Raw genomic sequence first — 15,938 nt, forward strand, 5'->3', positions numbered from 1 at the left:
AAAAAAAAGTAGTCCCTGGTAAGAATAGAAATACTGGGTACTGCTTTCTAAAACAACTACTTTCTTGTATGCTTAAACCAGACTATTAACTTCCTAATGAAGTTAATAAGGCAATTAAGAGGGCAATACCGTTATGATTATTTATTTATGTATTTATTTTTAGAGATGAATTGCTAATAGTCATATGATTATCATTGTTCTGTGAGACTTATTGAGTGAAGGGGACATTCCATTCATATCTGTAATGCATCTTGAGAAAAGCAACACTGTCATCGGATCCAACACTTAAGAAATTCATAAATTATGACAGGTAACAGGCTACCTCAGAAAATTCTTTAATAACATGCCAGAGGTTTGGAGCTCTGACAAAAGAATGACAACAAGCTTTGACAGTTGAAAAGTATTTTGAAAAGAATTTGAAGAAGTTCGACAAGGTGTACAGCCATACTCTGCATGCATTTCATGGAGGCTACTACGCCAAAAGCAATGAATGGTGTGACGTAGAGGAAGTGCCGCCGAATATCTTCTAACATTCAGTTTCACCAGATCGAGCGCTGCCTCAATGAGCGCGCCAGTCTCGATGTCATTCGTCTTTGGTGACGGAGCACGTTTAAAATCCGCAGGATTGTACCAACTGCATCTCGCCAAAGAAGGAGGAAATATACGCGTACATTTTAGACAGAGAAAAAAAAGTGCTTCTACGTGAACTGACTTGGTCGCTATTTTCTCTTCCGTCTTTTCTGGGACATCGAATCAGTGGAATTATAAGCTGCATGCCCTTGAACAAAAAATAAAGCATTTGCTTGAACTTATTTGAGCTCGCAACGTGGAAGATATTGTGGCTGAACACCCGCTGTGTCGCACTGGAAATATAAACGCAGTGCGTTTTAGGGGTGAAGGGGCGTCCCGTATTCAATGAGCGGACGTTCCTCGCGCCGCGCTGGATCTCCGTTTGAAGTTCACCCGCGCGCTGCAGTAAACACCGTGCGCGCGATCCATCCATCGTCAGAGCGCGCTGGAAATGCAGGTTTGGGGTGCAGACAATTCTTGCTATAAAGTAAAAAAATAACCATTTTATGTTTCATATTCAATGAATGTAATACTCCAAGATATTATTTACCTCAAATGTTGCCTTCTGGTGACAGAAACCACATGTTAAGATGCACTGAGCGATGTGATTTTGACATTTTACGGAGCTTTTTCTCTGTGAGGGACCCCCGCGCCCCGTCACTTACAATGTACTTTGAATAACCGACTTTTTCTTGTTTGAACTCGTATTTAATTGTGTTCACTAACGATGGAGGACGAAATTCGCTATGACAATCGTAATATTGTGGAAAAATACCTCAATCACAAACTTTTAAAGAGGGGTTATGTGTGGAAATGTCAATCATCTGGAGATGAGGAAGATTCTCATAAAGGAATTGAGGACTCTTCAAACTCTGACAGGAGGCTTCAGGCTCCCTCGGCCGGAGGGGGCAACATCGAATGTCTGTTACCCCACCGGGTCACCCGCTCCGACCCTCACTTGAGGCTCTATCGGGCGTTACGTGAGGCTGGAGACGAGATAGAAAAGATGTACCAGAGGGAATTTGATGAGATGTCCAACCATATGGTATTTACGCCCAATACAGCGCAGCGCAATTTCGTAGCTGTTGCCGAGGAGCTGTTCAGGGATGGAGTGAACTGGGGTCGGATTGTGGTGTTCCTAGAGTTTGGTGGTACCATGTGCGTGGAGAGCGTTAACCGGGAGATGGCGTCCCAGGTAGATAATATTGCACGTTGGATGACAGACTACCTGAACGGGCCGCTGGAAAACTGGATCGAGGAAAATGGTGGTTGGGTAAGTTTATGGTCGGTCACGACCTTTGCCCAGTGCATAGATGTCCTACAAATATCTCTTCAATTGAAGCTTAAAATCAAAGCTACGCAATCCCAGAGCCTTCTTAAACACCAATTACCCATCAGGAACCATGCAATGTTTTATTTTATTATCATTTATCAGTGGAAGTTTTATTGGTAGACTGACTGCCTTACTGCAAACTTATTACTAGAACCTTGTGCTCCACTAAGGCCACTAATACAATTACAATGCAATCAACATACTGTATTGTTACAAATCGTTCTGGGTCACCTGAAGTTTGCAGCGCAACATTAAACACAGTGGGCTAATCTAACTGTAGTGATATTCAATCGAATAAATCGCAGGTTAGCTTTGAGAGTAGCACTGGTCACAGTTTAGTCAGCTTGGATTTTACAGTTCATTTAAGGTGACAGGTGTTCAGTCAATTTTATCTACGTCTCTTCACGTGAGTAAAAATGAAGTTAATTTTCTATTACACAAAGGGCTCAATTTAAATCAAGGACATCTGAATAGACTTCACCTCACATATGTAGGATCATTAATAAAAGTTAAGCTTAGTTGAGAGCATTTGTGGCATAATGTTAAATACCATAAATAAGAAAAAAATCGATCTCTCTCTCTCTCTCTCTCTCTCTCTCTCTCTCTCTCTCTCTCTCTCTCTCTCTCTCTCTCCTTTATTTATTTATTTTTTTTACAAAAAAAGCAAAAATCAAGGTTGCAGTGTGGCACTTACAATGGAAGTGAATAGGGCCAATATTTCTAGGGTTTAAAGGCAAAAACGTGAAGCTTATTATTTTATTAAAGCACTTACATTCATTCTTCTGTTAAAACTTGTGTATTACTTGAGTTGTAAAGCTGTTAAAATCATAGTTTGTATGGTTATTGAGTTTTAAGGGTTGCTGCATTTCGTCGTCATGGCAACGCAGTTGTATAACTTTATACATAAAAGGATATAAAGTGATTTTATTGCACTAAAATCATGTTAACCCGTATAACATTTATGTCTTGTGGCTATTCTTTTTAAACAGTGACTATTTTAATGTTTACGGATTGGCCCCATTCACTTCAATTGTACAGTGTGTCACTCATACCCAGATTAATTTTTTTTTTTTTTGTGGTAATGACCATTATGCCACAAATGCTTTCGATTGACCTTAAAGGTGTTTTAAGCGATTTTAGCATTCTTAAGCTTTCATGTGCCATGCCCCTCATTCCAAAACCCTGCCCTCCAAAGAAAATGTTGAGACCAAAACCAAGCAATAGAGCAGCATTGTTTGTTCCTGTGGCTGTCAAAATCAACAGTGGTACAAAAGCGCCCTCACCTGACAAATTTTATGAATCATACCCTCAATGATCCGTTTCAAAGACAACATGATGAGAACGAGCAAAATGATTGACAGGTAAAAAGCGTCACTATCCGAGGTCAGCAGACACATTTTTGTTTACAAAGTCTAGAGATGTTACATAGTCTGTTGAGATATCTCAAGACACTTATTCTATTAATATCTTTAAGGCAGTAGGACATTTTTTTGCACCTTGTATTGCTTACAGCACCTTTAACTTGTCTTGAACCTGGAATGTTCCATTAAGAATGCAAACTGAGTACTAAACCCTTGTGGTCCACAAAGACCACTAATACAAATGCAATGCAATCAACATGCTGTAAATATTGTTCCAGTTCAAGATACAGAGTTTAGTTAGCTTGGTTTTTGACAGTTCAATGAAGTTGACAGTTGGTTAGCCCCGCCTCCCCATTCATGAGTAAAAAGAAAGTTTATATTCAGTTAGACACAGATGTTCTGTTTCAAGGACATGTGCATAGACTTCGATTTAATCACATATGTAGGGTCATATCATAATGAATTCTTAATAATGGCCTGGTTTTAAATAATTCCAGCCCAGATTCAAGATTTAAAGAAAACCTCTCATGGTCAAATGGAACGGTATATGACTCAGTTATAAGGATGGAGAGCTTTCTTTGCTTTTCGAGGTTAAGCCACTGAGAGGTGTGCTATCCATATCATGCTGTGCTTTGCCAGAAGGACAGTTTAACACTCTCTTCTTATTTGAACCTTTGACTTGTAAATGCAAAGACACCTGCCGATTTGTCTCTGAGGAGAAATTAAAGCTGCAGTATGCTTAAAAATGGCGTATCCAAGAACACACCAAGAACTCTCTGGTCAAAACAAGTAAACACTTTTTTTTTCTTCAAGAGAGAGCCCTTGTTTTAACACTACCCTTTACTACTGCAGTGCTTCTGTGCTGAATTATTTACAGTATAAATTGGAGCAGCCCATCATGTTGCATTGCTCCTGTATGGGTGGACTCCACCCTATGCATACACAGCACAGCATCCCAGAACCCCCATCTCTACCCCAGCTGAAAGAGAGGAGAAACCATCTGTTTCACTGACAGTCAAACATTGAGCATGTAGCTTTTTTTTTTTATGGTAACAATCAAACATGTGGCTATGATGTTATATGAGAGATGGTACACTCTTCAGAATGCATACTAGAGGTGAGCATTCTTTCTTTGCTGTCTGGTACAGCTGTGCAGGTGGCCCAGCAGAGCCATTATTCTTGTCTGGACTAATGATGGTCATTACTCACCACATCTGCTGCAGGTCAGACTGACTCAAATGGCCTCTGATGAAGTGAAAGCTTACAGAGTAAGCAACAGCAGTCAAGGGTCAATTGTAATTTATTTAAGGTAATGAATGAGGTTGACTATTGTACTGTATTAAAGCTGCCTAAATCATGTTTGAATCTGTGCAATGTCTGAGTATGTATCAAATTTGTCAGTTCTTTAGGTGGAGCAATGCAGTTCAATTTGGACACAATTAGCAGAGAAGCATTTTAATAAGCATTTTTCATGCAACTGCATTATTCACAAAGCTCAGCACTTTGTCCAGAGGCGATGAATGATTTATTTATTTAATTTAGTCATGAAAAGCACATCTAAAGTTTGCATTAAGATGGTTATTGCTGAGAGAATTGGCTTGCGCATGAGATTTATATATTACACTGTGTCTGTCAGCAACAGCTTCTTTAAATGTAGGATTTGTTTTGAAGTGCTGAGAGCATTTGACATTGATATATGCTCACACAGGGGATATTTCCTGGTTGATTTCCCCTGTAGTTAGTTATTTTAGGGGAAATTTTATTAGGTTACTGATAAAGTCCCGATAGCTTACCATCAGAGTACTGTTCATTTGCATGTTCGTGTCATTAAAAAAACCTCCCTTTGTGGAGAATTATATTGTATGTGCTTTTATATCGATAACAGAAACATCAGTGGGGATGAAGAGCCAGTAAATTTGTGCACAAACATTTTGGGGAATGTTAAGGAGGAAAACACGATTACTTCTCTCAATTTTTACTTGAACATAATTGTTCTCTGTTATTATGAAAAAAGTAGAAGTCTTTTTTGGAGTGTGCCACAGTTATGTGTTTTTTGGTATTCATTTCTCCCATTAGAAAATCCTCTAATGTGTCAGAAGGGCTTCCCATGTTACCCTAAATTGGTCAGATGTCTTTACCGTTCTGCCCCTCTACCCGCCATTAGGACTTATTATCCTCCTTTTGAATTAATGTGATTCATTAATCCTTGAATAAAGCCTGTCTGTGGAGAATACATGATTCAGCTGTACCACAGCGCTCTGTCTTATTTCTGTTTTTCCAAACCACCTGCAGGGATGCCCCATTTACCCAGCATGCCTTTGGGAACTTCTTCCTACTTCATTCACTCTCACCAGTTGAATTTAGTTGAAAATTAGTTCTTAAGAATTTTAAAGACGTGTTCTTTTCATGCAGATGGCCCTCTAACTGTTAACTATGATACAATTATAGACCACTCGAGACATGACAGCAACAACAGACATAATTAAATTGGTTCTGTCAGACTGCTATGTTGATCTAGTTCTTCTTAATGATGGCAGCTAAGCATGCAGCCCTGTGGCCTGGAGATGCCCATATTTCATGATTTAAAATGTATTATTATTACAGCTAAGCTTGAAAAGGCTCACATGAAACTGGAAACAGTATTAGCATAGACTTATGGTGCTTGGAATGCTTTCTGTAATCCAGTTTGGCCTTTCCTGTGACCTTTTTCACTAAAAATAGCCACCTGTAGCCGGTAATGGTAATGTTGAACACAACAATGAAAAACATCTAAATTACTTAACCTGCTTTTGTTCCCTTACCAGAAAGTAACATCATATATGTTCTGGAGAAATATTTTTTGGAGGTAGGTCTAACTATCACAATAGAGTGCAAATTAGTGCCTTCCCATAATTTTTTTTTTCCATAAGGATTTCATAAAATCTTTCATAAAATAAATCTGAGCCGTAAACCAAACCTATTAGCTTTGAGGTGAATCCCAACATTACAAACTATGACGTTAAGTTTGAGGTTGGACCAAAAAAGTATTTGAAATTTGTACAAAAAGACTAGACTGTATACTTAATGTCTTTAATGAGGGAATGAAATACAATTCCATGAAGGATTGTGAAAAAATAGTGAAAACATATTAAACCATTGATTTAAATTTATTGATTACAAGTAAATAAATATTTTTATTTTATTGCAAAATATTAAGATATATGCAAATATATAAGTCGTTTATTTAATTGTCATTTTACTATTATAACGTCTTCCAATAGGCACCCTGGCAAATTGGTGTGTACTGTTTAAATCCAAAGTCAGATAATGAAATCAGTCCGCCTGTATTAATGTTTGTTTAGACAGGCTACAATTGCACAGGTGCTCACCCACACACCACATACATGCGGTTCATTACAGGTTTCTTACTGTGTACAGTACACTGCTGATTCTGATGCCTTAGAGGTACATCTGACCCCACCTGGGTCTTTTGTTGGAGGGTGTTACGTCTTAGGCATTTACAGTTAAGGTATACTCACACTTGTAGTTCGGTTCTCTTGGTCCGGACCAAAAAATATAATTATATATTTAGTCGTGGTTTGCTTAGCATTCACACTGGCATTTTTAACACAGAACCTAAAGATACAAAACAAAAGGCATAAGGATAAGGTCGCAACCTGATTGGACAGCTTTTATGATGTATATTTTGCAACAGAACTTGCGGAACATACATAAAACAATTCTGTCTGCTGGGCTAAATGCACTTGTTGGATTTATGCGTATATGATGGTATTTTTACCAGCTGAGAACAAACGAAGATCTAAAAATATGTAACCGAGTCAAAACAGTGCCAGGAATTCCTCCGTTGCACACACAAACGAAGATATGCTGCAAGGAGACTGCGGTTCCGACGCCTGTACCGAACTGTAATGGGCAACATAGCTCCAATGATGAGAAGAACCAGGTATGCTTGAGGTCAGTATTAAAGGCAAATTACTTTGTGTTATTGGTCCGTTTAGACGTTTTTGGTCCATGCTGCGTTCATATATCAGTCGAACCACACCAGAGTTTGTTTGGAAGTGGACCGAGAGCAACTATTCAGGGGGTCTCGGTCCGCTTGTTTTGCACGCACCAAGCTTCGGATGGCAGCATTCACACTTGTTCAAATGAACCGCACTAACAGAGCAATCACACTAGAGTTCATTTTAATCGAACCAAACCTGCCAAGTGTGAACGCACCCTTAGAATCTTCAAAAGCTCTGCTATCACTCAGGTATTCATATTTCCTGAGCATGTGCCTCATACAGCCCTTTCAAGTGACATTGTTTATGAAAGGGATATTGATACGAAAGGCAGGCTAAAAAAAAAAATCAACAACAATCATAAAATGGAGTGCAAAGAAAAGTGTCTCTTTTTTGACATTTTTATGATAATGGCTTCAAACAGACCTGCTGTGTATTTTATTGTTGCCATGTCCTACATCTGTGCTTGTGAAGGAGCCAAGAAATTTTGAAGAAAAGAAAAGCTTGATTAAAAGAAAAAGAAAATGGAGGAGGCAGATAAAAGTCAGCAGGAATGATTTAGAATTGTAGAAGGTTGCCAGGGTAGATGATAAAGGAGAGTGAAAGTGTAACGGGTATGTTTTGCAGCTTCCTGGCCAGCTGCTGTCAGGTGGGTATGGTTGTGTATCCTGCTCCTGGGGGGCATGTTAGGGCTCCAAGGGCTGTTCTGATTGGTTGCCAGAGTGCTGCTTGGTGCCTTTGATCTTAAGGTAAACTCTGCTGGGTGTGTCTGGAAAAGAGGCCTGATGTTTGTTGGAGATGAAGAGTTTTAATGACAGGAAAAATAATGATTCCCTCCCAGGTGTGGTCTCGTTCCTGATCTCTGTGTTCTCTCAAGGGTTCTCACACAAAGATACACAAAATAAACTTAATTGAATAATAATCAAAACCATTATTAATCATAAACTATTTGAAAAGGTGGGTTTCTTCCCTTTTCCCCTCAGCATCTTTCTAACTGCTGAGGCTTACAGACAAGAGAAATAGGATGTGAAAGTTGAGTTCAGCAGTGAGACAGAACATAACGGGTAAATACCTAGTTGAATTTTAGTTTAAAGGACACCAAAACATAATCTCTTATCCTTACTCAATATGTCACTTTTATTCACTGAAACTCACAGTGAGTCATTAACAGAAAAACTTGAAATGTTTCAGCCACTTTATGTTATTAGTCATTGGTTTCCCTGAAGAGGTGAGAAACTCATAGAGGAAGTTTTAGGGGCACCCCCTGTTTCTCCATTGGTTCCCTCTGTACACACTATGTACTGGATGTTCATTTAAGTTGTTTATTCGCTAACCATTTTTAGAGTTCCATGAGTTCAATGTTGGTATTTATATTTTCATATTGTGATAGTTGCTGAAGCTTTTATAATGGTATACAGCAGGGACAAGTCCAGAAAACTCCAAAATGAATGGACCTTGGTGAAATAGGGTAGACCTCTATTCAGTGCCTAATTTCATCGTGCATATAATGAAGTGCATCCCTTTCCTCAGCCTTTGTGAGTCAATATTCGCTAATTTACCTAATACTTTGAGTTGCATAATTACATGTATAATAACAATAGTATATCTTTTTTTAACAGTTAAGTTATTAGAAATGTACCTTAAAAGGTCATATTGATGCAATTGTAATGGAGTTGTCTGTGTGTTGTGTTGAATAAAGCAATTGATTGAAACCGTCTCATGCCTTTGGTGGATTTTATTTTAGTTTAAACACATTTAAAAGTGGTGATCAGTCCCAATAATCATGCTCACGCATATCCCACCACAACCACTCTCCCGGCCGGCGCAAACCTTTATCTTTATGTATGAACAATATAGGACAGGTATACTATTTAAAATTACAGATATTATTTAAAGTTTAAAGTCTGTACCTGTTTAAACACATTGAAAAGCGGTGGTCAGTCCCAATAATCATGCTCACAAATGCTGTATAATGAGGATGAACATTAAATCAACCATTACTATACAGAAAACATGGTAGCTTGAGAAGAGAGCATACAATACACTTTCATACATGACAAAACAAAATACATGTCGATGTTAACCCCCAAAAATAAGATAAAATTAATTAAGATATTTATCCGGGGAGCACTCATCCATCACAACCACTCTCTCGGCCTGCACACATATTAATGACCCAATCGGTACCAGTTCGCTACACAGCACCAGCCGATGGCTTGTGAGTGCAGCTTAAATATAATTAAAGGGTCATACACAAAATTAAGTAAAGCAAGTGGAATCACGTTAAACTTTATCCTGTTACACGATGAAAAATGAAATGGCCATAGAGATAAATACAATAAATTAACATAAGAGAGATTGCAATAAACATAATATTAGACACTTTTAAGTCCTCCTGCTTTTCACAGGTGTTGGCTGGGTTTCCTGATGCACTAAGAAGAACGTTACTAACTCTTAAGTAGTAATTCATCTTTATGGTGCGTTTTCCAAAAGCATCGTTATCTAAGTAAAAACATTTGGAAATTAAAGAGAGATTTGAACCACTCTTAAGTCCATTAAGTGCAACTTAAATGTATTTTTATCCGAGACAAAGGGACATTTGATAAATTATAGTAATTTACAGTGGGTACGGAAAGTATTCAGACCCCCTTAAATTTTTCACTCTTTGTTATATTGCAGCCATTTGCTAAAATCATTTAAGTTCATTTTTTTTCATCATTATGTACACACAGCACCCCATATTGACAGAAAAACACAGAATTGTTGACATTTTTGCACATTTATTAAAAAAGAAAAACTGAAATATCACATGGTCCTAAGTATTCAGACCCTTTGTTCAGTATTTAGTAGAAGCACCCTTTTGATCTAAAACAGACAGTCTTTTTGGGAAATGAAATGAGTGAGTGTGCAATGTGAGATTCCCTTCATTCTGTTTAGAAAGGTATATGAGTTGTTCAGTACTGATGTCTGTCATTTTAGTCCTGTTCTTTGTGCATCTGTTCAGTTTCCAGCCAAAGAAACACCACCAGCTACTTGAGTTCCCCTTATTATGATGTGATGCTGCTCATCAGGTACATTCACGTTACATGCACTCCTTGCGTCACTTTTATTAATCTCTATAAGCTGAGCAAACATCTGAATTCCTGTCTTACCAAAGCCGTAATTATTTATTTACTGTAATAGTTAATTAAATTTCTGCGCCTTGACAAGTTTACAAACAACTTCCATGTTTGTTAGTACTTCCACATTATTTTCATTTTGAGAAGAAAAACACCTGGACATATTTTCCAAAGTGATCAGCACCTTTGGACCGGACAGCTCCTGTAACAAAGCACTTAAGTTAAACATTATAAAGAGCAATCTAAGTGCTGGTTTGGGAAACAGGTGTTACTTTATTGAAAAATAACGAACAATGTCAGTTAAGATGATCGTAAAGGCTTAAGTTGCAATGTTATCGGTAAACCCAGCCTTGACTATTTCCTCAAAGATTGAACTTTAAAATCTGACAACTCTCCTTTGGCTTATGTTCTGGGCATTGTGGAGCTGCTGCAATGTCACAAAATATTTCTTTTGATTAGTAGTCAATGTAATTTTTGGGGAATGCTGCATTCAGGTGGCAGCTAAAGAGTAGACAAGCGCAGTAGAAAAACTTCTTGTTCAAGAACCATTTCTGAGGTTGTAGCTACTGAATTATGACACATATGACAATTCGTCCCAATGTCCTTGCATCCTGAGATGGTTTGAGATCATATTCAGTGTTCTCATAGACGACACTATTCCAGCAAATTGTTCCTAGATTATGAACAGGGAAGAAATAGTGCGAACTTGTCATATAAACGTGTTCCACGAGACATGCTTGTGCTGCACGCATGAAAGCCAACGCGCCAATAAACCTCTAAACACACAGCGTAGCAGAGATGTGCATCGACGGCTTTAATTTTTTTCCAAAAAATTATCAAGTGTGCTTCTTCAAATGTGCATTTTTGTGTTTAACAGCATTTCTTGTCATTTCTCACTCCGAGAAGTCTTAAAGTTCACCTGCCACACATTTGCAGGTAAATGAGGAGCAAAATTATCTGCTAATATCATACCCTTCCATGCCATCTACAGAAACATCTACCACACTCCCATGTAAAATAATAATAATAAAAAATTAATTGAGACAAAGCATGGATACGTTATCTTGGTGCTGAGCTCAGTAAGCGGATCTGTTTACAGGCTTGCCTGAAGAGAGCTGCACAGTGCAGAGAAAACGAGCGACTCCGTAAGAAGCGTACCGCAACCCATTTCAGTTTACCATAATCATACCAAATTTGTATTTGAAATAAAAATATATTTATATATTTATTACAGGAATAGGATGATTATCTTGCATGTGAGCTATTTTGCTTGCAACAAAATGTCTGTTTTATACCTTTTCACTGAAATCACAACTTCATTGGCTGCTTATGACTTTATAAATACTTATTTTTCTCTCTGTTACTAAGACCCTGGTATGTTAGGATATCGACACACTCTAAAGCATCATTTGAAAAGTTATACATTGTATGGTTTGTATTACAGACCCACCAGATATACAGTATAAACTTATTACAATTTGATTAGTTGGTGCGATAGCTCACCTTATAGAGTGTTTGGTTTTGGACTCACGACAGATGTTTTCTTTAATAGACAGCTTGAAAGTCTTTCTTTTGAATCGCTAGCGTCACTTATCAGCGAGGGTCACAAGTGTCAATGATAACATAATTGTGCATGTTAATAATCGCAGTATACCAAATTACTAAATATGTCTAAATATGTTCATTCTAATGGTGGGTGCACTCATTCATGCAAATTTTCTTGTTTGTGGATGCCTAGTTGTTTGAATATGTTTACTTTCTGGTCAGACTGCTTTGCATTGGTTTTGAGTTTTGTCTGCCTTTGATGCTGAAATTTTGATTTTGACTTTCATCATCCTTTGATATGTATCGGCATTTCTGTCAACCAGTTATTTTTTCTTTGCACAGATTCTGTGGATTGTTGAAACAAAGACAAAGGAGGAGGTCGGGAAATGCACTTGCACTTGTGCCAAAATTTATGGTTCTAATTCCTGGGTTGTGGCATCTGTCTGTCCTGGTAGATTCAGTAAGCGAGTGCCCCTCACCCCAAGCACATTTGATTAATGACAGGATCAATATCTATTTAGAGAGCCATAGTTATATTCACAAAAACGAGGGCACATGGTAGGAGATGACCATGCCAGTTTGCTTCATATTGCTCAAGTACATCAACAAATGTCCACCACATGCTCTCTCTCAGCCAACCCATCGGTTACTAATGAAATACACTTATAGTATCTATACCACAGTCAGGACCTCTGGTGTGTCCTCTGGCTACACAATTGGGGATAAACATTCCGAACATTGAACATTCTTCACCTGTTTGCCTAAGTGGAGCTGTTTTCCTCTCTGTAGATATGAAATCATCAACTCACTATCAACTCTATCAACTTACCCACATGTTTTTCCCAAACCTGTATGACATTCTTTCTTATGTGGAACTAAAAAAAAAAGATGTTAGGAAAAATGTTAGCTTCGGTCAGTAAGGGTTTTGTGCTTCCGATAATTTTATATCACTGGTACAGTCTAGCATGTGTTTGACACTCATCCCTCTTTCAGTTTTCTGTAATTTGTTTTCTCGAGTTGTCTTTGGAGGGGCTAAAATTTAATATTTTGAAGACTTTAAACCAAAGCTATTCTTTATTTTGCTCTTCTCAGGCTGCAGTTGTCTGGGTATTAAAGAATTTACCCTGATCTTCCTCGCTGTACATCTGACTAAAGACTTTTTTGAGGCACTGTTTTGTCTCTCAGTGCTTGTTTGGCATAAGTGTGGCTCAGCATGTTCAACAGTGCAGTGCTCTTGTCTCCCCTTTTGTCTGGAGGGAACAAGATGCTTGGTGGCTTTTAAGCAGTTCAGGGCTGAAGCCAACTATTTCCCCCTCTTGGTACCTCTAGGTCAGCCCTGTCCATCGCTTGCCATCTGCTTCTCTGTCTGCTTTAGGCATTGCAGGCCCTGTTGATCTCCCCCTTATCCTCTGAAAACCTTTCCTCCCAACCATCCAACACAAGTCAATGTTCCCAAAAACATGCCCCTCTATTATGTGTTCTAACTAAGGAGCTCTCACAAGGCATTGAACTGCTAAAATGGCAGCTAGAAGCATGTCCACCTCTCACCCACATGTTCCCTACACACCGTTTAGTCTCAAATGTTATGCTTGTTTTTTTTTCTCCTGAGATGTGTGATATCTTGGTCTGATCCTTGAACATCTTGTTTCTGGTTTACAGAATAGGGAATCATTCGCACAATGCTTTTTCAGGGAACCTCTGCTGAATGTTAATAAGATGTTATTTTAAGATAGCTTAAAGTTTGAGCAGTGCTGGGTCCAGATATGGCAGAATCAAAGCTAAGATAAGTCAAACAGTAATTATGTATTTTCGGTTCATCTGATGCTGGTTGAATTATTAATAAACGTGGGGAAAGAGGCAGTCTCTGCCTGTTAACATTATACTGTACTTAGTTTCCTGTAAGTTTAAGATTCTCAATAAGGCATGTTAAGTTGGTTACAGCTCAGTAAACAGTGCAGTGAAACAACAGCTTTGGTGTTACATGTTGCACTTTCGTCAAGCATTGTAGTGCTCTACTCAAAGTTCAAACAATTTCATGTTTTAATTTGTTGACCCTGTTGAACTTTCGAACCAGCAGCCAATAATTACTGGACAATTCAGATTACATATCATTATGTGGGCGATGTCAGCTCTAAAATGCAGCTGGTTGATGTTGGCATTGAGCCTTGTGTAGGGTTGCCATGGTGTATGGTGTTACCGGTTTTACTCGGTACAAGGGACAACACCGGTGTGAAATGTTATACCGGGTAAAAGGGGGAAACATTATGAATGGAACTTCCAATATCCAATAGCCTAACAAATAATATACCCTTAAATAAAGAATAGTTGCCTAATGAAGTGTTTGCTACCCATGATAAATTAACCTAAATAACGCATTGAAATTCCAGATGTTCTGTACCAATGCATCAAATTACACAGGCAGAAAAATAAGAGACAGCAGACGTTTAATTGCAGGTAGCAAATATAATGTGCATGGTCAGTAACTGTATGACATCTCGGATTCAGTATGACACAAGAAATGCTGTTACACACAGACATGCGCTTGAAGAAACACACATTATTATATTTTTAAGAACAGATGACATAAAAGCCATCTATGCGCACGTCTGATGTGCTGTTTGTTCGGAGGCGTGCAGTCTCATGGAACAAGCATATGTAAAGGGTCTTCGGAAAATGTTTTCAAGAATTGTGATATTTTTTTATCGTGAACAGATTTCATGCATATCACTCTACAGCAACAACATCAACGCCTACTTTACATCATCGCAATCTTGGCCCCGTCCACTGGGGCTTATTTCATACTCAAAGAGAGTGAGAGCAGGACAAACAGGCCTTGTGTGGCCTTACTATTCATGAACACCATCCATCTTTGCTATGTTTAATTGTTGGTGTATGTAAACATGCATAGATGGACGATTCTGACTGTTTTGTTGCTTTTCAACAATGTGCCTTTCAATGTGTGTCTTCATTGTGCTTTTGACTATAGGTGTGCGCCATGTGGATGTGTATTTGGCGTATTGCAGCGTGGTTTGCATGTTTTTTCAAGTCGTATCAAGTCGATTGCTTGTGAACCAGTCATAAAACGATTCAAGCTTTGCTAAGGAATTTTTATTGAAGGATGGGGAAGTTAAAACACTTGGACTGGTTCAAAAATGTAAGTAAACAGTTCATTAATATTTCAAATGTCATGACTGTTTGATAGTTTATGGTGCTAAAACACTGTTTTTCACCGGGTGTGTTAGTTTCTTAACTGTTTATTTGTGTTGGTGGCAGTAGTAGCACCTGTGTGTGCAGCGCAAATTGGAACGGGACATCTGTTTACTGTCAGCGTGACGCGACGTAATGGACGCTTTCATGGTAGACAGCATCATTGATTATAATGGGTTCTATTGCTTTTGAGGCAACTCTCGCTTCAGGTGTAGACAGGGTGTGAGTGTTAACAGTTGTCCTTGAGATGAACAGTTTTATATATTCGGATGCTTTTTTTTGGATGTGCATTATCTGTAAACCCTGAAATGTAGTTCTATAAATTTTGTGGTCTTGTGGAGTTTGTTCAATCTCTTCTGATTGAGTTTCAAATATGGCTGAATTTAAGGGGCTGCACAATGTTAGCCTATTAGAACACTGGACGTTTACGTTGACGTTTAAAGGAGCAGAGGCCAATATCTAGCATTCAGACATAGGGCCTGAGATAGGGTGGAAAATAATCATATACACTATTACTAAATTATGACTGTTTTAATGCAAAACAACTTTACTAACATTATCAGTGGACCTCAAGGAAGATAATACAATTATTTAATGATGTGCTTTGTCTTAGATCACAAGTGGTCAGCCCTAAATACAGGTCTAAACGGGGTCTAAAATATTTTGGATGAGATCACTAAAACGACTTACAAAGGTAGTCAAAAACACATGTGACTGCATCGCATTTGAGATGTAAATGCTCAAAAACAGCAATGAAGCGCCCCCTCACCTGTCAATGAACTGCTGTTTAAGAGCAGATTAC

General features: G+C 38.3%; 1 protein-coding gene across 1 annotated transcript; it reads left to right on the forward strand.

Moving 5' to 3' along the window:
• Positions 1 to 462: 462 nt before the first annotated feature.
• Positions 463 to 7,868, forward strand: LOC127635023 (apoptosis regulator Bcl-2-like). The gene is made up of 2 exons (XM_052114822.1): positions 463 to 1,858; positions 7,836 to 7,868. The coding sequence occupies exons 1-2, from the start codon at positions 1,298 to 1,300 to the stop codon at positions 7,866 to 7,868; spliced, it is 594 nt and encodes a 197-aa protein (XP_051970782.1). The 5' UTR covers positions 463 to 1,297.
• The last annotated feature ends 8,070 nt before the right edge of the window (positions 7,869 to 15,938 follow it).

Source organism: Xyrauchen texanus, chromosome 42 (genome assembly GCF_025860055.1).
Source record: "Xyrauchen texanus isolate HMW12.3.18 chromosome 42, RBS_HiC_50CHRs, whole genome shotgun sequence".
Lineage (NCBI taxonomy): Eukaryota > Metazoa > Chordata > Actinopteri > Cypriniformes > Catostomidae > Xyrauchen > Xyrauchen texanus.